The sequence below is a fragment of the Taurulus bubalis genome (genome assembly GCF_910589615.1).
Source record: "Taurulus bubalis genome assembly, chromosome: 11".
Classification (NCBI taxonomy): Eukaryota; Metazoa; Chordata; class Actinopteri; order Perciformes; family Cottidae; genus Taurulus; species Taurulus bubalis.
The window spans coordinates 13,087,144-13,110,926 of record NC_136599.1 but is presented as its reverse complement, the minus strand read 5'-3'; the positions used below and the strand labels follow the sequence as shown (position 1 = coordinate 13,110,926).

The 23,783-nt window shown below is 41.5% G+C and overlaps 2 protein-coding genes across 2 annotated transcripts; both read left to right on the top strand.

Annotated features, from left to right (window-relative positions):
- The first annotated feature begins 1,074 nt into the window (after nt 1-1,074).
- On the top strand, nt 1,075-14,323 carry bgnb (biglycan b). The gene is made up of 8 exons (XM_079225693.1): nt 1,075-1,240; nt 6,806-7,070; nt 9,845-9,957; nt 10,616-10,829; nt 10,963-11,073; nt 11,724-11,817; nt 12,327-12,465; nt 12,554-14,323. The coding sequence occupies exons 2-8, from the start codon at nt 6,821-6,823 to the stop codon at nt 12,749-12,751; spliced, it is 1,119 nt and encodes a 372-aa protein (XP_079081819.1). The 5' UTR covers nt 1,075-1,240; nt 6,806-6,820; the 3' UTR covers nt 12,752-14,323.
- A 2,081-nt stretch (nt 14,324-16,404) lies between these two features.
- b4galt3 (UDP-Gal:betaGlcNAc beta 1,4- galactosyltransferase, polypeptide 3) lies at nt 16,405-20,358 on the top strand (the record flags this gene model as incomplete). Its single annotated transcript, XM_079226705.1, has 6 exons — nt 16,405-16,687; nt 16,826-17,061; nt 17,739-17,929; nt 18,031-18,153; nt 19,089-19,193; nt 20,010-20,358. The coding sequence occupies 6 exons, from the start codon at nt 16,405-16,407 to the stop codon at nt 20,356-20,358; spliced, it is 1,287 nt and encodes a 428-aa protein (XP_079082831.1).
- Nucleotides 20,359-23,783: the final 3,425 nt, after the last annotated feature.

Below are 23,783 nucleotides of genomic sequence, written 5' to 3'. Positions count from 1 at the left end.
CTTGCCAAACTCGCTACCTCTCTCTGAGTGCTGGCAATATGAAGAGGAAATCAGAGTCAGGGAGAAAGAACACTTCATCCTGCCGAAAAAAACTATTTAATAGAAAACCGTGAGAAGATGCTAAATCATAGGTTTTATAATCACAGTCCCAGATATAAAATTATTTTTTTTGCATGATTTTGGTGGAGCTCAGTGGTGTCACCATTTTCTCTCCCAGCAATCAACGAGATGTGTTGCTCAATGTGATGCAATTAAGTAGTTGGTTTAAAAAAACATAATTTAAAACCTAAGCAAACATTAAAAATACACACCAATAAGATAGACGATGGATAGATAGATAGATAAATAGATAGATAGATAGATAGATAGATAGATAGATAGATGGATAGATAGATAGATAGATAGATAGATAGGTATAATCCTGTGTACAGCTGCATAAAGACACATTTGTTGAGCAACAATAACAGCTTACTGAGCGCCCCCGTAAAGCTACTGCAGGGAAGTCTGTCTGATTGGTTTCAGACAAAGGTTATGCTTATGTTTTAATTGGCAGTGCCAAAATTACAATGTATTTTATCTAAATGTTCTTCAAAAGCAATTGAACTAGTCAAATACACCCTTAGGTACAAAGTTCATACAGTGAACGTCTACAGTGTATGTCTCCTTCTCTTTCTTTTTCTTTAGTAAACATTGCCATAATATTACTTTTGGGAAAATGTTTTATATACTTATATCTAATCTAATAATATCTAATATATCTAATGGATGTACAAATATAACAGGAACACCCATCAATATAAAGGAACCTCAAATTGTGTAATATGTTATTGGTTTTATGGTGTTAAGTGTCATTCCCATAATATCGTAAAGTTTTCGATGCTATTTGCATGATATCACTTACTTACTGTGCTCAGGCCTCTCCCCCCTCCTCTTCTTCTTCCATCCAAGGGGGGAGAAAGGAGGCTGCTTGTTAACTTCATGGGCTTGACCCCCCCAGCTCTGAGTCATTGGCTCGGTTTGGACTAGAACTAGCACACACGGTGCCCGGACTCGGTTCGCAGTGGCACACAGTGTCGGAGGAGCTGCGGCTGGATGTCACAGGGAAATACTGCAATAATCCATCAATGTGATAAATATATAAGATTTGAAAAAAAAAACTCCAGGATAATCTGACACAACCAGGGAGAAACCTTCAACCTTTTGCGGAATTTGGAATTCATATCTTAATTGTATCCATAAGGTAGGGGTGATGGGTTATTTTCATTTTGTGTGCTTTTCAGTCTTGTAAATGGCCAGAGGGCAACTTTCTTCCTTCAGCTGATTTTTTAATTATATTATTAAGTATATACAAATACCATGGCGAAAATTGTTTTAATCATATCAATATTATTTGTATTTTAGGAGATTTGAACTATTTTGCTCAGTAGTTTGTTCACATTTTTCTGTACTTTGCTGAAATTTTATGTCACCAACTTTTATATTTTTAAGTTGTCACGCTGTTTATATAGTTTGCACCTCGTAACCTATTGAATGTGTTTGTTATTTCTTTGTTTCCCCTGTCACGTGTATTATATTTAAACGCTTCTCCGTATCATCAGCTACTTAATGCAACCGGTTGCATGGCGCATCAGACGCTGTAATTCTTACTCAGGTGTAGCACTAGATGGCGCAACGAGTCTCCAATGACTGCTCACTGGGAGCGATCATTAATGCAGATCATTAAGCGAAACCTTTCTTTTCACTCACGATATCCTCAAATCCACGCGACCATATTGTCCCGTCGGACTTTAAATGCAACACATGACATGTACGTCCCTGGGTCATGAGAAAGGGGGAGAATAATGACGGTGAAACGTGCCAATCAAGTCAACTCCTACTTGGACACATCTGCGCTGCCCTAATTCAGCCTCTGCACACTCAGATGTGTTGAGACAACTGTGGTCTGAGACACTTGCATAGAGATTTATTTTATTTTGTCACATGATATGATGCAAACAAACATTGAGGACTCCCCTGTGGCCTCATTCTGATTTGTGCTGACGACTTAATGTCCAGCAATGGTTGACTACCATGACACATTGATTTACACCAGTACATTTAACGGAGTCTCCTGCCTGTAAAGAGACATATCAAACAGTGTCTGGCTGTGGAGTCCATGGTCAGACAGTTTAAATGACAGTCTACATCTGTCTGTTTGCTGACCTTCTAGCCCGCCTGCCTATTAGCCAACCTGTGGGTTGACCACCCTGCACCTGCTGGTCTGTCTGTTTGGGGATTCTCCTTTGCCAGTCTGTCTGTCCACCTGTCTGTCTCATCATACGTTGGTCTCAATGCAAACTTACAGTTAGCCTGCAGAGGGCTGTATGTGTAACATGTTCCCTTTTTCTTATGATTTTAACTTCAAGTCAAAGTTAAATTGAGCTTGGTCTTTGCCATGTTTTGACAATAGAATTTGCTTATTGTTGCATTTTGGTTTATTCAAAGCCCACTTACGACCAGCACACTCTTTGAAATAGTCCACATTCTTTGAATGAGACTCATGTGTCCTCAGGTTAGTTGTCTGATTCGGCCCTTTCTTGTTCCTCTCTGCTCTGGTCAGGCCTCGTCTCTGCAGCATTGAGCAGCTTGCCACCACATCCAAGCTTGGCAGCATCAGAGAAGCTGCCAAACAGTTCCTTTTTTTAGGGATTGTAGTCACCAAATTACAGCCACTGGGGCAGTTAACTCCACCCGAACGCTCCTACCGAATACGCCTAGCACTAACAGCCTGTGTGTCTGAAGAGCACATGAATTTAGGGTGTGTGTGTGTCACATGTGTAGAGTGAAGGAGACAAGGCATAAGGAAGTGAGGGAGTTCAACCAAATGACCAGATCATTTTGAAGGCATTTCTGAGATGTAATTGAGTTTGTGTGTGTGTGTGTGTGTGTGTGTGTGTGTGTGTGTGTGTGTGTGTCTTTGGGTTAGCTCACATTCCGACAAGCAAATTTTATAACCCAAAAAATTATGGGGTGTCAGAATTTATTGTAGCTTGGATCTTTTTCAGAATTCCATCATGGTTTCCTGAAACAAAGAAATACACCACGGAGCGACTGCAGCCAAAATACGATTGTATTCTCTGCAACGCAATACGAGGCCGTGTCAAATATATTGTGCCCAGTCAGCACTGTGATCACTTTGAACCACCCTGTGATGTTAAACAGCACTGAGTGTTGACGTGGCGGCTGCCAATACACCAGCGCTGTTGTGCCAGCTGGCACTTTTGGTGAGCTCTCTGCCCCCTTAACTCTTCTCTGCCAACACAGTCTAAGGAGCAGAGGTGATGTGCTCCTGAATATGAATACTCAGATGAAATGAGCCAGCGTTTTATGTCTTGGTCGATATTGTAAAGCTTAATGCATTTTGGCAGTTGGGCCCAAAGGGTTTGACATTTACATCAGACACAGATCAGAGCAGCAGTTGTGAATAAAACGTGCTGTGATAAAAGTGAATTGTGATGACTTTAAAGTCATAACAATTACATTTTCTTTCCGTGAATAAAAGGTAGCAGTCATTCCTACGAGTCAAAAGAAAGTGGGGGCTGTGTGTATGTCTGGGTGGGAGGTAATGGTGATTGCTTCTCTCTGAACCGCAGTCATGGGAGACCAAACACTATGCATTGTATCTAGGGATGAGTGTTCTTGGCAACACAACGAGCATATATTTTAGATATATGTTTGTTTAGCTTGACAAGGGCAAAGGCTGCCTTGTGGGAACTTTAGTCACATCAAAGTAATTGCGGTAGATGTGAGAGCTGACAAGTACCCAGCACTTGATGGATAGTGCATATAGGAAATGTAAAGCTAATCTCAGACGCTGGGTGTGGGAAACTCAAACAACTGATGCACTTGTAGGATGGATAGTTCACCAGATGGTGCTTTCAACGACACAACTGCCATTTTTTTGTCAGTCGGCCTCCATCCACTCATGGTAGTAGGGATTCGCTCCCATTCAAGAGCAATAATGGGACACTGATGATGAGTGATGAGGCATGGCTTGCAGTTGGCATTCTAATTCATGCCAAAGGTGTTATAGTACTACAATTTATGTCAATTTGAACTGAAAGGCCTAGCTCAAACCCTGAAAAAACAGACTAGTGTGTCCACATACTTTTACAGCCAAAGTGTACAGTACTGATGCGAAGGGAAGTGTTGACTAGACACCTTCATGTATCTGCAGCTTAATCTTCCTTCTCGCCAAAGCAAACACACAACTCCCACTCTTCTGTCTGCCTCATCATGTCATTTTACCCTCCCCCCACCCCCCTCACTCCCATTCCACAGCACCACGGAGACAAACACAGTGAGCCAGACAAGAATAGCCGACGAGCCATCCATCCATTAAACCACTCCTGGCCTTTGGATGGGAGCAGAACAATTCAGATTGAAGCCTTTGGTTTGTTTTCGTCTCAGACCGGATGTTTGGTGGCTCACAATTTAGCTAAAGGCGGAGAGAGGAATTTGTAAATTGACACACACACACCAGGGCCAGATAAAAGTGGTCATTACAGTCAGAGAGGCTGCTTGGTTGTGGGATGTAGTTTAGTCTTGTCGTTATGTTGTGTTTATAGTAGCCTCAGACGCCATTCCTGGATGATGATAGACTATTTTATGTTCCTGTCTACCTTTCCATCGTCCCCAACACCTCTATCTGCAAATCTCCATCTACCACATCTCTACAAATGGCTGACAAATCATTGCACACGCCACAGTTTAGAGCAAGGGTGCCACGTTTTTAGATTCAATCCTCCCACAATGTTGCAGAAATCGTAGATATATAGCTTAGTCCGTTGTTTTCTATATTACAGCTCTTTTGCGTATTATGTGATGCTGACCATATATGTCCTTTTTTCTGCATTCTTCTGGCCAAGCCAAGGCCAGTGGTGCTTTTTCTTCTTCTGCAAAATGGTATAATTTGGCTGCTATTTTTATTGCAGGGAGCAGACTGCAGGGGCCAGTTATTTATGCTTCCAGGCCAGGTCCACTTCATGCACAGGCTCTTAGTTTTACAGATTGTAATGTCTCTCAGTAATACTTTTATTCCTCCGAATGGGGCGGTTGCAGTGGATTGCATAAGCAACTTTACAGTTAGTTTGCTCATGCACTGTCCTATATGATTTAGGCTATGAATACTTAGTAAGTGTTTAAATTGAATTGATAAGCACGTGTTATAAATTAATCAACCACACGCTGTGATGTTTGTACTCTGGCCACATTCTTCTTTGTGGACTGTTTTATTTAAGGCTCTACTTTTGTAATTTAAAGGATCAGTATCAGTTTAGATAACGCTTTTTCATGAAGTGTGGAATGAGAAGCATTTCCCCAACATTAAAAAAATCCCCTGAAACCTGCTCACAAGCTTTATTATTACAATCTCTCCCTTTTAGGCCTTTCAAAGTCTTGTGAGTGCTACGAGAAAAATCCTGGGACATTTGCTGAAACATGCAGGGCAAAGATCAAGCTGTTTGAATGGTGTTGCATTTAGTAGAATTGGCTTGAGACAAGTAATCGACACACAAAGAGACAATTTGCATTGAGTTGCAATTTGTTCTGACAGTTGAAGAGCAGTACAAACTTCTAATCATATTATCCAAAATTTCACCCCAAGACATCTGAACCCCTCACTCTTTTTTGATGTTGTCAAAGGGGGGGTGACTGTACTGAGGTGTTGGTTAGGTCAGAGCAGGCAAGATGAAGCCAGAAAAAAACACAGACACACACGTCTTATGACCTCAATCAGCAGTGTGTGTGTGTGTGTGTGTGTGTGTGTGTGTGTGTGTGTGTGTGTGTACAGCTATGACATCATGGAGTCTGTGTTTCATGACATGCATACACACTCAAATACATGCTCATGCACACAGACGCTCTCACACTTGCACACCCAGTTTCCCCTCTAAATGAATGGTGGCTTTGTTTAACTGCTCGGTTGCAGGAATAAAGTTTTCCAGCGCTGAGGTGATGTCCTCTACACTCTGCGATTGGCTAGTGAGAAGAAGTGACTTACTCTCTTGGGATTGGACTTGGTGTGCAGGAAGCAGACAGTGACATTTTGTCAGTGTGGTATAAGTGACTTTCATTCCCAGAGTTGACTCCTGGCGGGTTTCCCCGGGGGAATGAGTCCATTTCATCTCACCAGACTCTAGCCGCCGCTGGCCTGTTATGTGGTATAAACAGTAGGGCTTTATAATTAAGGATAGCCAGACCATTTCATAACATTTCAATTTCCATTCATGCTGACCTTATGCATTTTAAGGTCTTGTCCACGTGGCTGGATTAACGTGCTGGGGAGTCCAGGTGTGCACAGACACACACCACCTCCTAATCTCTGTGGGGTGTGATGAACTGTTGCCCACATCTTCCCAAGTACAATGCACGTTTGCGGCCCCTGGAGGTCTGGGGCCCCAGGGCAGTCGCCTGCTTTGCCTGAGGACTATCCAGCCTTGCTCAGACACTTTTCTGGCTTTTTGTTGTAATTTTTACATCCCAGCCATGCAATACCATGTGCATGTTCCTGTATATACTTCCATGGATTTAAATGAAGTGGACATAATACATTTGAAATAATAATAAGTATTTGCAATGCAGTTCAAGCCTCCAGAATGTCAACAGAGTTGAATCAGAACCTCTCTGAAGCAGTTTCCATAAACATTATAACCTTAATGTAGGATGTATTGTAGAGTTGTTTTATTACACTGCATTAGTTTTACTTGCTTTACCATTAAACTGGTAACTTAAAGTGTTTCTCTCCATCTTTCTTGTGTTTTCTCAGGTGTACACGTTAACGATGTTGCAATATTGCTCCCTCCTGCTGTTGCTATGCGTGGCTCGGCTGCTCTCCACCTCCTCGGCCCTGCCCTTCGAGCAGAGAGGCTTCTGGGATTTTGCCATGGACAGCATGGACAGCGGCGGGATGATGACGATGATGAGGGATGAGGAAGAAGGCTCGGGTGTAGAGGAGATTCCCTCCCCTGATTTACCCATGTGCCCCTTCGGCTGCCACTGTCAGCTCAGGGTCGTCCAGTGTTCTGACCTCGGTCAGTGAGAGTGTCTGTCTCTGTGTGTGTGTGTGTGTTTATGTTTGTGTGTGTGTGAGAGAGAGAGAGAGAGAGAGAGAGAGAGAGAGCGAGAGAGAGAGAGAGGAGAGAGAGACATGTCTGTTATGCTTTGTCATCGTTTCTAAGTATTTGTGTGTGTGTGTGTGTGTGTGTGTGTGTGTGTGTGTGTGTGTGTGTGTGTGTGTGTGTGTGTGTGTGTGGCACACAAGAGGTTCAGACAGGAAAGCAAATGAGTTGAATGACAGAGTGATAGAGCATGGTCCGAGCCTTGCATGACTTTCATAGTCTCCAGAGAGTAAAGTCCCTCGTTGGTGTATTATCTGAGAGAGAGATTATGTCTTTGAGGGATTATGTGTTCCAGACATTGTATGTAGATACTAGGTGGGAGAGAAGGAGAGACATGGTAGTAAAGGGGAAAAGTCTGAGGCAAGAGAAGGAAGGAGGGAAGAGAAAGATGTAAAGTGATCAAAAGACGGAGAGGAAGGTAAACAGAAAGAGAAAATAAAGGACACTTTGATCGGAGGAGATGAAAAGTTTACAATCTCCTCTCTGTCTTTAAGGAGCTGTTTTATGTTGTTTTTCAGACGTAGACAGGAAACGGGAGGGGAGGATGGAGGGAAGCATGATTTAAAGGGGTTTAAAGATGGAAGTAGAATGTAGGATAAGGATGTGAGGGTTAAAAAAATTCACAGGTAGGAGTTTCACTAGAAAAAACATCAAACAACTTGTCTCGTGATTAGGACACAAAAGTCTTCTCACTACCAATGTATCTACCTCCAAATATCATTTAAAATAATCATTTTGTAGTCTGTCTGTGACTTAATTTTAGTCATGTTTCCATACAAGCATATATTACAATTTCCTGCCTATGGATATTATAAGTGCATGCTATTCTTCCTCTGTCTATTCTTACTGGACCAAATAAATCTTATTTACAGATATAAAGATTCTGGCTATATACCTCTAATAGGCTGTCTGTGTTTAGACATAATGGTTTTGTTGAATCATCATTTTACAAGCTCTATATATTTACAGTCCCTGGTCTCTCTGCTGCGGGTAAATGTGGAAGCGTATAATTTCCGAGATGTCAAGTGCTTATTTAGAACAGATGTATTTTGGCGGTGGCGTCTGTCTCCTCTGTGTGCATCCCAGCATGATGTCGGGTATTTGTGTTGAGGGACACTGGGGTTTAGGAGGGTGCTAGTTTTGTCAGTTTGTGGTAAAGACTTTGAGATTTGTGGCAGATACGGGTGACACGCTGTGGTTTGAGGTTTAGAGGGTTAAAGGGATTCAGTTAATCGGGGGCTGGGTGAAAGTTTTTTTTCAGGTTTGATGCAAGCAAATACATTTGGGGTTTTTCAGCTGGCAGGATGCTTGTCAAAAGCTGCAGGTGTTGGCTGGAAGGTCAATATTTCCATATAAATCACACTGGTACAGTCTTATGGCTCTCACAGCAGCTGTCACAACTGTATTACACTGAGACTGAGTTAATAATCGGATTAAAACTTTGATATTTAATTTCATTCAATTTATACAAATTTATCTCGGAGGGCAACATCTTGCCTGATTTCTAGGATACACTACAAAGTTCCAAGCCTCAACCAGATCTCTCCGCACTGCGTGGACGTGGTTTGTACCGAATGCCAAAGGGAACTGCTGAGGGTTTGATCCTGTGTGGTGACAAGGAGGGTGTGGCACAGTACAGCAAAGCCATATATATAAACCTAACTCGAGATGGACAGCTATGGGTAGAGTCCTGTGGGACAGATGTGGTTGGTGGCAAACTGGATCCCAGTGGGACAGCTGGCGGCCTCTCCCACCAGCGGGTCTGGTTGCATCATGGTCCTGATCCAGATGAGTTCGGCCCTGGTTGGGATTCGCTTACAGTGGCCTGTCTGCGCCACTAACCACATCTGATACACCCATCCACGTGTCCTCTGTGATGTGGTCTAGTTAATGATGACTGGTTTGCTGTACTTGTGTGTGCCCTGAGTCATTTTTCCAGCGAGAACCCTGAATGGAATAATGCAGGTGTGTTTCTTAACGCCGTCCACTTTTTGTAACCCATTCTTAACCTTTATGAATTTATTGCTTGGTAAACAATATTCACAAGTGCAACCCTAATTTACCATAGTTTATGCTTGTCATGATATTGTCAACTGCACAGTTTCTCTACTTGTACAGGACTTCTTAGCAGGTGTTTCTGTCACAGAGAAGCCACAATGAAGACACTTGGCACGGCAGCTTCACCACTTATACATTGACACAGCTTGTATTTCTCTGTGTGTATGTGTCAGGGTTGTGCCCGTATCCCTTTTATTTGATGTGTGAATTTGCTGATGGTATTTAAATCACATCCTTTGTGACTTGTGTCGAATGGAAACCAGATGGAAAACATCTGGTGTCCCCATCTGGCATGTTTTTCTAAGTGACAAACCGGTAATGTTAGTTATGTGCCGCTTTGACGTCCCTGTGTGACCTCCATGGTTGTGTCTGTGTCCACCGCTCATTAAAATAATAGCCGGGGAGGCACAAAGTGCTCATTTGAAATTGTGTGGGCGTGTGATTGGGTTAATGTGTAGGCCTGATGGAGGTTTTAAAACACACACTATTTATTTTCCATGGTCAATGTCTGACTAAGATATCCTCAGAGCTTGCCCCTTGAAAACAATCTGGTTTTCAGGGTTTCCAGCCATGGAAGCATTTAATGGAGCATGATTCCCTTCTGTGTTTTTCATTGGTCTCATCTTCAGGTCTCACTGAGGTGCCAAAGAATATTCCTTCGGACACCAAGTTCCTGGACCTGCAGAACAACCGTATCGCTGAGCTTAAAGAGAATGACTTCAAAGGCCTGACTAACTTATATGTAAGACACACACACACACACACACACACACACACACACACACACACACACACACACACACACACACACACACAATCTGGTCACATTCATAATGTCGCTCTCAGCATTAGATCAGCACCTCTCAAGGATGTATAAACGACTCAGCTCAGCTTGTATTGGCTTCAGTAGTGTGAAATATTATGATGATGGCCTCTGGTTCCTTGAGGATTTAGAGGTTAATTTCCTTTCTTTTTCACCCTCCACCACCCTTCGCTCTGAGAGCTTTGATTGTATTAAGTTTGAGCCTGAAGCCAAATGGGAGTATTCAAGCTCACATCCTTGCCTCTCTTTGCAGAAAGGCTTTGCTCACTCCTGACCCGCATTAAAGAGCACTGACGAAGAGCAATATTGAATCTGGCAGCGTAGGAAACTCGCAACATGACATTATACAATAGCGTCTCTATTAAAGCCTACATCTCCATCTTTTAGCCAGCTCAGGTAGACAGTCGGCTATGACGAGATCGACTCCTGGATCTGTTTTAATTCACTCAAACACATTCAGTAGGAACAGAGAATGCAAATAGGCTCTTGTGCATTCGTGTATTTTTTCTTTTGCTTACTTACTTTTCATTTTCTGACTGTCTGAGTGTTTCATTTGGCTCCGCATGTTTTTTTCCAGGGTCTGTCTCTGAGGAATAACCTGATTTCCAAAGTCCACCCCAGAACGTTTGTGCCTCTGAAGCACATGCAGAAGCTCTACTTCTCCAAGAATCGGCTGACCACTGTTCCCAAGAACTTGCCGGCCTCTCTGGTTGAGATGAGGATCCACGAGAACCGCATCAAGACGGTGGCAGCTGGAGCCTTCGCAGGACTGGGCAACATGAACTGCATAGGTCAGAAATGTTGATGACTTCAACAAATCTAGGCTATACCCTGTGGTGCTCACCACTGCCTTTGCCACTGTATAGAAAATTAAAGAGACAGTTTTTTTTATTTCATGCCACAAATATTTCCTTCATCTTGCAGAAATGGGAGCCAACCCCATCCATAACAGCGGTTTTGAGCCTGGAGCCTTCAAGGGACTGAAACTGAATTATCTGCGTATATCAGAGTCCAAATTAACTGGGGTGCCAAAAGGTAACTCATATGTGTGGCTAACATGCTAACATATTCAAAATGGATTCATCTTTACAAGGAATAGCTCAGCATTTGTGTAAATAGGCTCTTTATATTATTGATACCACTCTCGTATATGCTAAATATATAGCTGAGCAGCTGATTAGAAACAGGGGGAATGTGCCGGGCGCTTTCCAAAGGTAAAATAATCTGCATTTCTTTAATCCAGACAATGAAGGAGAAAAGGGCCTCCTTGACTCCCCCGTAAAACCCCAAAATTAACTTTTTACTCGACTCTTTAAAACTACTTATTTTTGAATGCATTAAACAAACAAGATATAACATGTTAATTAGAGAGTTTTATAGGTTCTGGTAGACCATTTTTTAACCCATGAACAGAGCCAGATTTTCTGTTCACCCCATTTTCCAGGCTTTATACTAAGCTAGGAAAATCAGCTGCTATTTGTAACCTCTTGTGAAACTGATGAATGAGTGGTATTCATTTTTTCATCTAACAAAAAAAAAAGCAACTAAGCGCAAAATGTCAAACTATTCCTTCAAGTACTTCAAGAGCAAACTGGACAGGACACAACAAAGGAATGGACAGCCACTGGACAAAATCAAAAATCACCCTAAATGGAGCCTTACATGTTATGCTGTCTGTCGTTCAGATCTCCCAGATAGTCTCCATGAGCTCCATCTGGACCACAACCAGATCCAGGCTGTGGAACTGGAGGACCTGAGCCGCTACAAAAACCTGCACAGGTATCTACACACACACACACACACACACACACACACACACACACACACACACACACACACACACACACACACAAAACACTCTTCAACATCATACTCATTTCATAATTGATTTCTTGCACGTTGAGGGCTTTTCTTGTATATCTCTAAAGGATTAAAACATCCCCAGTCAGCAGTGCCCCTCAGGGGTAATTATATGAACTACATTGAAATGCCAGTAAAAAAGCTCAGGTGCTCCTCTCTACATTGTTCTCTGTTCCACTCCAGTTGTCTGACACCTCCTTCATACACACTCCTAATCTCTAATGGGACTATTTATAGTCACAGGAGTATTGCCAGGCTGCTGTGGCCCTAATTCTCACCTGGCATCTAGTTTTTCTTTGCAATGATACTCATCAGGGAATGTGCAGTTACTCCAGCTCACATCGGCAAAACAGTTGAGCTAAATGTACCGTGCAGTGGCCTGTTTTCTGCTTTTTTTCACGTTTCCCCCGTTGTCTCACTTTTTCCAGGTTGGGCCTTGGATTTAACCATATCCGTAACATAGAGAACGGCAGTCTGTCCTTCCTCCCAAGACTGAGAGAGCTGCACCTGGACAACAACCGCCTCACTCGTGTTCCCAAGGGCCTTCCAGATATGAAATACCTGCAGGTAAGTCTTGCATGCACACATTTAGTTTGCCATCTGAGATGGGATCTGTCTCGTGATGCTACTCACCCTCGACTTTGCCGCTTTCTAGGTGGTGTACCTCCATTCCAACAACATTGACCAGGTGGGCTCGGATGACTTCTGCCCTCGAGGATTTGGGATGAAGAGGACGTTCTATAACGGCATCAGCTTGTTTTCTAACCCTGTCAACTACTGGGAGGTGCAGCCTGCAACGTTCCGCTGTGTCAGCGATCGTCGGGCGGTTCAGTTTGGCAACTACAAAAAGTAAAGACAGGGGGATACAGAGAGATGGAGAAAGTGAGAGGAAGGTGATGCAGAGGAGCAGATAATTTAAATAATGAAAAAAACTTGAGATATAGAGGGAAGGGAGTTCATATTTGAGATCAATATCTTTGTTGTTATACTTTTTGGAGAGAAGATTAGTGAGAGGAGAGGATGGGCAATAAACTGATGAAATAGAAAGAGAAGTGAAAAATACAATCACATAACTTGAAGGGAGTTGAAAACAAAGTGCTGGCAGTACTTCACTTGAGTTTTCTCATTTTTTTTATTTTAAGGTTTTGGAAGTGTTGCCATTTGAAATGGATAAAAACAGAGGAGAATGTCTGAGAAGATTATTTTCCCCCAGCCTAAATTGATGAAAAATGGAAACTAGTGAAGCATTTAATTCAATATATTTTACACAATAGTGCTTATTGTGATAGATGTCTCTTTTACATCAACAATTTGGTAACAGCAATGCATTATAGTTTTTTTTATATACATAAAAATGTGCTCTGTATGACTTTGTGTGTGTGTGTGTGTGTGTGTGCTGATCTGGGAGGTACACCACGTTGCCCCTGTTTAACTGGTTGGAAGCCATTTGGCCCTCAACTCACTTGATTAAATTATACTGTATTCGTCATCTGTAGTCCCAGATTAGTGGGCAATTTCCACCATTTACAGAAACAAAAATAACTGCACACAGTGTAGAAACTATTATTAAACTTTACCAGCTCAAATACGTTTTTGTACATATCATGAAAGTTGACAATAAGTACATTTTAAAATCATGCTGACCAGTAAACATCTTTCTAACTGAACCTGTAAGACGTCTATTCTGTGCCTTTACTAAATATTATGCGGTCTGTTTGACTTTAATACAGTGGTAGTGGGGTTTTTGCCCCAGTTAGAGAAAACACACATCCGCTTAAGCTTTGAGACAATGTGTGTTCACATCGCGCTACAAACAATAGTGTTGATGCATTGTTTTGCACAGTTTTTTTCTTCTGTTTTGCTTTATCTGCTTCAGGGTAATTGGAGGGTTAGCCTGTTTACATTGGTAAACTTATATGTGGAACTACTTTAGCCCTTAGTATTCTGTCCTGTCTCTGTTCTGTAATCTGATAAGATACTGCTGCATGTGAATAAAGACATTTTTAGCCTGCTGCATAAAGCCAGAGAACAACTGGGCGGGATGCTGTTTGAGAAACAAAGAAGAAATATCAAAAGTGGCAAACATTTGATGAATGAATAAAAAAGTCAAAGCTAATTATTTGGACATTGATGGGATTCAATCCTATGAGAGTGAGAGTTTGTCATATTAAATGTTATGAATTTGTCTTCAATTTGAATCCATCTTGACATTTTGATGAGCCTTTCATCTGACATCTTTAAATGGAAAATATAAAGTCTAACGTTATTCGGATCATTATGACATCAGAACACATACTTTTTTTTTTAACACTTAAGCTGTATTTAACCGCAACAAGAGTCTTTTTTGAAATGATGAAAATAATGAAAATGGTTTCAAATAAATGTTTTGTGTGCATATGAATTGTTTTTAGCCACAACAACTGTATTGACTGGTTGAACGACAATTTCTTTTCACATTCCTCCTGTATTGTGAGAATAATTTCCAGAATGTCATGCTCTTTCCCAGAAGTCTTGTGGTGCTTTTGCATCTTCAGCACTAACACACAGAAAAAAGCAGAGCAGGGTAAAGGAGGAATTTTCAAAAAATTAACTTTGATAACGTCGTACATTTTCACACAGACAAAATATATACATTATTATATGATATTAAATTATAATAATAACATTAGTATATGATAACATGCAGACTAAAATGTAGGGTTGTAGACATTGTAATAAGTACAAGTGCATACTTACCATATGATAAACAGTATGATCAGTATCAGCTGCTCCACTGGATCTCTATAATGAAACTTTTTAAAACGATGATGAATTTAAGATTTTTTAAATATATATTAGTTATTTTCTTTTTACATCACAATGCCAATCAATATACGCTGTGACAATAATGTTATCTGTTTGAGGGAAACTCAATGGAGGGAAGACCAAAGGAACTGTCAGTGTTAAAAAAAAACTCCTCGCTATAGATTTAGTGACTTTTGGAGCTATCCAAGCAGATCCGGTTATATTTGGAAATGAAAGGCAAAGGGAAATACATTGTGCTCCATAACGTTTAACCATAATGGCCGAAAAACAACTTCTGTTGATTAATATTTAGCATTTTTGTTGCATGGTCAAATATGTATGGATGTATCAATCAACCATCAGCTGCAATATCATAATTCAATTCTCATTTTCAAATATGCCGCTCCGTGCGTCGTCACCGCGGCTGTGCGCCGCAGCCCATCTGATTCAGAGATACAATGATCCACCCGTGTGTCGATGAGGCAGAGCGCACTTGCCTGTGTTGACGCGGCGATGCTCTTGCGTGTCAAAGCGTTCGCAGCGCTCTCTAAGCAGCTACGGAGAGATTTCGCCTCGGATGAGAGATTAGGAGGAGGAGGAGGAGGAGGAAGAGCGACCGGCATCAGAAAGAAACGCTTTATTTTGGTCCATCGCGTCTCCTCGGTGGCAGCGGCCCGTCGATTCTCAGAGGAAGCCGGGGGCTGGATTTGAAACGTCGTAGGGATGTGCTGGTGAGTCGGCTGGTGCTGCAGAGCTTGTGTGCAGCCTAAATTCAATACTAGGGATTTCAGAAGCCGCCTTTATAGCCAGTGATCCTGTCGAATATTATGCTATTGGCATTTTCATCTTCAGTCACGCAAATACTGTAGATAATAGCCTGCATAGGCCTGACGGTGGCTGATGATAGGCTAATCACCCAGTTTGAAGCCTCTCTGTACCATGGCGCTGCTTCTGCTCTCTCCACTGATCTATGTAATGGATTTGTGTTTGCTTCCGTGATTCTTGTCAGCTCCAGTGTGGAAGTCTTGCTATAGCATGCCATTGTTTGGCCAAACAGGGAACTGTGATGTTGGATTAATTTGATAAGGCATCAGCGTTTCTTATAAGCCCCATGGAAATGTCACTGCTGAAAATAAGCCATTCTAAATAAAGAAGCAAACATGACATTTGTTTGTAGATGCTTGTCATTCCCCAGCTTATTTTAGTTTACAGTAGACTCCACAGTAGTGCTGACACAAATATGCTCCTGCACTGTTCTCACTCTTTTTTATATTACAGAAAGCTTGATGATGAAAGGAGGAAGAGGAGGAGAGAGGTGGAGTGAGCCCATCCTGGCCCAGGACAGGTTTTAATTAGACTCTCGCAATAGCAGGTACCCTAAATCCAGATTGATGTAACGCAATGATGATAATGATAACAAGCAATACATTTAATTCACGAAAAATATTTTCTTCTTCCTTCTCAGTGACATCTGTGGTCAAGAGGTGATGGCAGTGCTGACTGAGCTTCACCACCACTACTACCGATTCCTACAGATGGACACTCCCCTCCTTAACGCCTGAGTCTGCACTGAGCGCTGCCTCCTTCCCCTCCTTTCCTTCTGCCTCGCCTTGCTCATTTCCCACCTCTCCCTCCACCATCCTCATCAAGCTTCTCATCCCACTCCTCCATCCCTTTTCCTCAAGTTTAAATTTCACTATACTTCTTCAATCATACTTTATTATGGCGTGTTACGGTCGCTCTCTGGACTCCCCGTGTACACTAGCCTTGCTGGTGGGTTTCCAGTTCGCCTTTGTTCTCTATTTCTCCCTCGGGGGCTTCAGAGGCCTGGTGTCTGTCCTAGTGCACACCACAGGGCCAGAGTTTGATTATTCTCGACCTCACGACGTCTATACCAACCTCAGTCATTTGGGAGTGCCGCCTCCGCCGCCTCGCAACTCAGGCACTGGACCCCCTCCCACAGGACCACCGCTGAGAGACTGCCAGATCCCTTCCCCACTGCTGGGTGAGTGCGCGAGAGCGGTTGAATGTGTGCTGTTGTATGTAACGCATGCATATACAGAACAATTACAGAGTGAACGATTGTGTGGCAATCTAAGATGACCATCAATATCACTTCTAACACTTTTTTCTTTCCCTCCAGTTGGACCTGTGTCTGTTCGTCTTTCCTCTCCTCTGTCCCTGGAGGAGATCAGACAGAGGAACCCGTTAGTGTTGCCAGGCGGACACTACCGTCCTCCTGACTGTGAGCCCCGCCATCACACAGCGATAGTGGTACCATACCGGAACCGGCAGACCCACCTCCGAGCCCTCCTCTATCACCTCCACCCCTTCCTGCAACGGCAGCAGATCCACTACAGCATCTATATAGTGCAGCAGGTATGTATGCTAGTTTAAACATGTATTATCAATATGTATTTCAGAGTGTTATTCAATAGCTTGTCTCTGTCATGAGAAATGCATACTGCTCTACTGGTGTGATGACAGTACATCACCAAAGGGAAGCTCCGAGACAGGTGTCTTAAAAACCTGGGCAAATACAAATTTACATGGCTACAGTTTTATTAGAGATAGCCTAAATGAGAACTTTTTTTCTTCCATAATTTGGATTTGATTAGTTCCGCAGTGGGGAAATTGCAGGATTACAGCAGCAGTGCACACAAGAGACACATAGTTAATAAAAATCAAGTAATATAAATAAACAGTACAACAGTATTAAAAAAAGTAAAGAAGAAAAAATCTACAATAGCAATATTAAATATACAGACGGAATAAAAAGTATATAAAACGTATTTAAATGTATTTATATTGCACCATGTTGAATGTAATTAAAGTGGCCAAAGTGATTAAAGTGTTATTAATATATTTAAAATAATATTGTTAAGGACATTGATAAGTCACGATGTCTCGGGCTACAATGGCCACAACTGTAACCATATCATCACAGTATGAGATTATTTACTCACACATTGTGCTCTCTCATGCCGTATTTGTTTTCGATGTAATACATTCATGTGTATCTACGTGTTACCCTCTGTCTCTGTTTCTGACTTCAGTGGGGCAACGGTACTTTTAATCGAGCCAAGCTGCTGAATGTTGGGGTGCGCGAGGCCCTCAGAGATGAAGACTGGAGCTGCATCTTCCTGCACGATGTTGACCTGCTGCCCGAGAACGACCACAACACCTATACTTGCCACAAACAATTCCCGACACACCTGTCCGTGGCCATGGACAAGTTCAGATACAGGTAGAAGCAAAGTGTGTGTATGAGTAGATGGACTTCTATACAAGTGTATTGGGCTGAGATATTATTTTCAAGATTGTACATTGGTGATGTGACCCTACCAGGCTGCCGTACCCGCAGTATTTTGGTGGGGTGTCTGCAGTGACGCCAGACCAATATATGAAGATGAACGGCTTCCCTAACCAGTACTGGGGCTGGGGCGGAGAGGATGATGACATTGCTGCTAGGTGAGGAGGGATGATGGGGCGGAGGTTCTGCATGACAGAGTGAACAGTAAACTGTGCATGTGAACATTTGAGATGTGCACGGGTGCTCAGCATCAGAACGGCACACACAGCCATTTAAGCCCCTCCGCTTCTTGTACTTTTTTTTGTATGTCTTCTGCGCGACGCATTTCTTTCTTTTCTCATGTTTACAGTTTCTGTCCCACATGTCTTTCCTTTTCTTTGACTTTTATTTCATCTGTTCTAACATCATCTATCATCTTCACGTCTCCTCCCACCGCTGTGGCTTTGCTGTGTGTCTCTTGGAGTGGGCTCAGTGAGTATGTTCGCATGGACTAGCTTTGCAGATTTGGGCTGAGCTGCGTGCTTGAGAGTTTTAAGGCAGTTTTCATCTCATTTCTATGCTGCGGTCCCCTCTGTCCACTTTCTGGCTCTTTTACCATTTGCTAATTTGACAGTGAAAGGAACAAGAAAATGATAATAAAAAAAGCTTGCACTAATTATTACATGAAGCAAAACTACGAGAACTTCCCTCCTCTACTTTTTGGAACACTTTGCCTTCTGTGCATGATGTTTGCAATCTAAAGTGTATCATGTACTGGACATTCAATACATTAGTCACACCATGTTTTGATTGACTTAGATAACTGGGGTGGTACACAAGCACCAGAGATGGAAAAAGGAAACCACAGTGTTTTCCTCCGCCTATAGACCATAAAAGTATGTTATTCTCATATGTCACCCACAATTCTGTTTGTTTTCTTTATTTTTCAGTTATCCCTTAGAGGCCAGATATAATCACACTGTGTGTTGCTTTATTTTTCAGAAAATAGCATGACTACTTAAGTGCCAGGTTTTGTTAATAATGATAATATTTTTCTGACTGTGAATGAGAATCCGCTGTTCTTGTTGACTCTTGCTGTGTGCTTCCTATCCAGAGTACGTCTATCTGGCATGAAGATCATGCGCCCTCCAGTGGCCATTGGTCATTTCAAGATGATCAAACATAAAGGAGACAGAGGCAATGAACAAAATCCACGCAGGTACCAATGGACACACTTGCAGACACACAAATTAAGTAAGGATATTTTCTAATTTCGTGGGCAAATTTGGAAGTTTCTGACAGGGTACTGAGATTATAATTATGTTGTCTTTACAATAATACATTTTTCATTTTTCAATTACATTCTATTTTTCACTTTTCTTGGCCATAATGCTTTGAAAAGATTTCATGGATTATGAAACCAAGCTCCTGTAATCAGCCAAAGCACCACAAGTTACATTCACATTGGAATATATCTAAACCTGATTGGAGAGGTCTTTTTCACAGGGTATTTTAAAAGGAATATTTGACCTTTTGGAAAAGATGTGCTTATTGACTCTCCTGCAGAGAATTAGATGAGAAGTTTGATGTCATTCTCATGTCTGTTTGTTAAATATGAAGCTACAGCCTGGATGCTGTTAGCTTAGCATAAAGATAGAAACAGGGGGAGACAGCTAGCTGGCTCTGTCCAAAGGTAACAAACCCTGCCTACAAGCATCTCCAGAGCTCACCAACCATTTGATCTCTTTAGATTAATCCGCAAAAAAACTGATCGTTTAAGCTCTGGACCTGCCTCCAGTCTTTTGGCACTCTGAGTTTCTTTTAAAAGTAAAAATAAATGTATTATTATTATGCTAAGATAAGCGAATTATCTTCTGGCTGTAGCACCATATGATATTGTAACACACAGACATTAGAGTGGCTAATTATATGCAAGATTTTTTTTTACAAATTTCCCATAGTGTCACACCTTTAAAGTTTGCCCCTGAAATGCACACATGCAAACAAACCAGTGATTTCATGTACGTCTTTCTAGATTTGACCTTCTGAAAAGGACCAGACTCAACTGGCGCTCTGACGGCCTCAACTCTCTGACCTATGAGCTCCTTTCCAGAGAGCTGGAGCCTCTCTACACAAACCTCACCGTTGACATTGGTGAAGACCCCCGTGTGCCCCCGGGCAAAGCACCCAACCCCGTGAAAACAGCAACCCCCGTCCACCAACGTAGCACCAGCAAGCTCGGGGGCACAACCAAACAGGAGAAGAGGCAAGAGAGCAAAGGGGCGAGCATGACCGTGGCTAAGCCGGCAGGTGAAAAGACAGAACCCGCCCAGTTAAAGGCAGCAAATCAGACAACACATGGGAAGACAGGTGTGGTGAAATAGGATGAGCTAAATAATGAAAGGACTGCGTCTCATCTGTTGCATAAGTGGCTGCCCCTTCTAGAAAGCAGTGTAAATCTGTGTTGTGGGACATAAAGTACACCAGCTTTCTGTGCTCAGTGCCGGTTAGGGATAGTTATGCAATGAATCGAATGAACACGCTCTTTTTGTCTACAGGGGTGCATTCCGGAACACGACAGAGTCACCTCTTGGTTTACCATCCACTGAATGTGACTGGCTCTAGTTACTGACACAAGTCTGAGGCTTATGATCTATTTGGGGCCAGAAGTAGAATGGGGAATGACTCAGTTGTATCCACGTAGAGGTCCAAAACAAACTAAATTAAAATGAGACAGCAACTATAGAAATCTCTGCTCTATTCCAGAAATCACAACTTGTATAAGCGACCCATCTGCTGCCAGCAGACCTGCAGCTTCATCCAGTTTGTTCCCAAAAAAAGCTGCTGCTGTCAGTCCACTCCACTCCACGGTGGATTTGTGTTTCTGTGCCTTCTCTCTTTTATGCGCATTTTATAGACTGGCATAGCTGCTTTTAGACGCTGGCCTGGGGTTAGTTTAACCTCTCCTGTCTCGCAGGCAAATGTTAGAAAGCAGGGAGGTTAAAGCTCATCCGAGAACAGGCCAAATGATTTATTCCAGGACTGCCGTTTTATATTTGTGTGCATTAATCAAGCGCTGACCAACTCCATAGTTAACAGACAATTCTAGAGTTTATATTTATATAGAGAGACTTCTTTATTTGTTTTCCAATTTGTTTTACTCGTACTTCCTTACAGTCTGGTGCCTCTCTGTCTCTCTCTCTCTCTCTCTCTCTCTCTCTCTCTCTCTCTCTGACATTTAGTTCCTAGACAATCAAATCATATGGGAAGATAACTCTGTATCCAACCACATAACAATGTGAGGAAATATTATGACGAGTATCTTTACACCTGTCAGATAAACATAGACTTGGCATGATAGTTGTTGTCTAGTTTGACTATACTCTTGATACATGGATTGACCTATGCTTCTGATATTATCTGTGATTTTATTATTTTTCTTTTAGTTTAGTCAGGTATGGGTAAAAGCGAATTGGCAGACAATATTGTAGGCACGTGACTACACATCTGCCAGTTTCAGATTGTATTTTAATTATAAAAAGGTCATAGTAACGAAACAGCACTGTGTATAGATCTAGGTCAGCTTTTTACTAAAAGTCCTGACGTCTTCACAGAGGGTCTCAGTATATTAAGAAAGACTCTTGTGTATCTAAAAGCTATAAATGAATGTTTGCCTCTGTCACTTTTTTATCTTAAAGGAAAGGAGACAAGGAAGAAGGACACATGTTTATTAAAGAGGAAATGTCATAATTGTATTCTGAGGGCTAACAAATTCGGACATGCATGTATAGGTAACTTATGCTGACAGATCAATTATCATCTACTATACATCTTACAGACATTCAGTTTTTGTTTCCATATCATCCATTTGGAATGTGTTATTTTGAGTTCACCTTTTGTGAAGGGAGAGTTTAGTTGTGGACATGGACTTGAATCTGATCACTCGTAGGATTTCTTGCTGCTATTTCAATAGGGAAACAGTGAACTGTGTAATTGTTCAGCCTGAAAAATGACATATTGTGACACATTTTTGTTTCTGGTGTAGAGTTGAGTTTTATCACACTAACAAGTAATGTATTACTTCAGCTAACTTGAATGTATTTAATTTATTAATTTATTTATGAAGTGACTGATATAGCTCAATGCTGTGTTTTAGGGGTTGAAATTACCTTTTCCATTGAGTGCAGATTATGTTCCCTTTATACCACGTTATATTCTCCACTTTTCTTATGTTAACATTGTGCCTCATGAAATAAGACCATCACTGAAAGACTGAATTCATACTTAGTTAGATGTGACTGCCCTCTAGTGGCACAGGGTAGTATTGCACCAACCAAGAGGGACCAAGTACTGAATGAAACTGCAGTGTTGTGACATGAATGCTAATCATCAATGTTGGCCATTCACAGGTTTCAGCCAATCAAATCTTTGCATTGCTCTGTGTGGAGGGTTTCTCTTCTGCGTAGTATCACATGATTGATCCTGCCAGCTTAAAGGTGTAGAGACTGTAACTATGTATTGTACTGGTTTACATAACAACAAGCTACATGGGGAGTGTTTATGAATGGATATAGTTTTATAGAAGGAATCTGTGTTTATTTATTATAAAATATTACCAGTTATAAACAAAGAGTGCTGTCTTGACAGAGTCCATTGGGAGATAATAAGGCTCAATTTCTTAGCTTTGTACTACATAGTAGTTTAATTGCATATTAATAGATAATATATCCACCATATATCATATTGCCTGGGACAATGCCTGTATGACATGAAGCAGTGACACACTAAAAGCTTTTAAGGATGTTACGTAATCTCAGCAGATTAATCAGCATACTGTGTGCTTACCTGGAGATTGTTCTATATTTAATAAATAGGCTAGATTTTATAAAGGATGTTTTCACATCAAGTGTTGGAAATGTATACTGTGTTGAATGCACATTTCAGTAAACAGGATTGAGACTTCATGGCAACATTTGTATTTTAAGAGTTAATTTGCTGTCATTAAACACACATTTGAGAAGTGTAAATGTAATTGTTGAAAACCACCTAGAAGAATGGGATGTTGATGTAATGAGATGTAATTAATACATCACTTAGGGACCATTATATTTGCACCATGCTATGATACCTGTCGTCATCTTAGGTTGCCTTATTTATTGACCTTGTCTTGAATATGAAAAATTGTGTGTTTGTGTTCATGTGTGTGCTTGTGTAGAGAGCAAGGTCATCAAAAAAGGCATCAGAGGCAGTGAACTAACGGACAGTATTGTGACAGAAAGCAAATATATAAACCAATACAAACACATAATCAAAACGAGACTCTTCCCACTTTTTTTATCAAATACATTCATGCAATGTCATAAATGTGGAGCTACGCACACTTATATACACACTGTACTATATATATATACATAAATACTGACACTTATCCTCCCACAACACTCAAGGCCTCTTAATGAACAGGCTTTAGCATTTTGATTAACGCTGCCACAGCTTTAACAGCCGAGATCAGATGTTCATGTTAGCTGGTAGATTAGCAGTCATATATCATCCTCAACACATGCTGTAGAGCTAAAATTGCACCAACCTGTTACATCACCCTGTGTAGTACAGGCCTCTGTGCTCCATGTGGGCATAAAGAGAAGGATTTAAAAGTTGCATCTGAGATCATAGCTATAAATAGACTGTAACCCCAAGCTCTGTATGTTCGATCTGTTTCGTAATCTAAAATGCTGTATGAGTCACCAAGACAGGTCAAAGCCCAAAACTGGGTGGAAAAAAAAGAGCACCTTACAACCAATGGCAATGC

Excerpts from the sequence above, each read along its gene's own strand:
- bgnb (XM_079225693.1), top strand. The coding sequence starts at position 6,821 with ATGTTGCAATATTGCTCCCTCCTGCTGTTGCTATGCGTGGCTCGGCTG. Across the intron at positions 7,071-9,844 it reads CGTCCAGTGTTCTGACCTCG|GTCTCACTGAGGTGCCAAAG; the intron begins GTCAGTGAGAGT and ends TCTCATCTTCAG. Across the intron at positions 11,818-12,326 it reads CGCTACAAAAACCTGCACAG|GTTGGGCCTTGGATTTAACC; the intron begins GTATCTACACAC and ends CACTTTTTCCAG.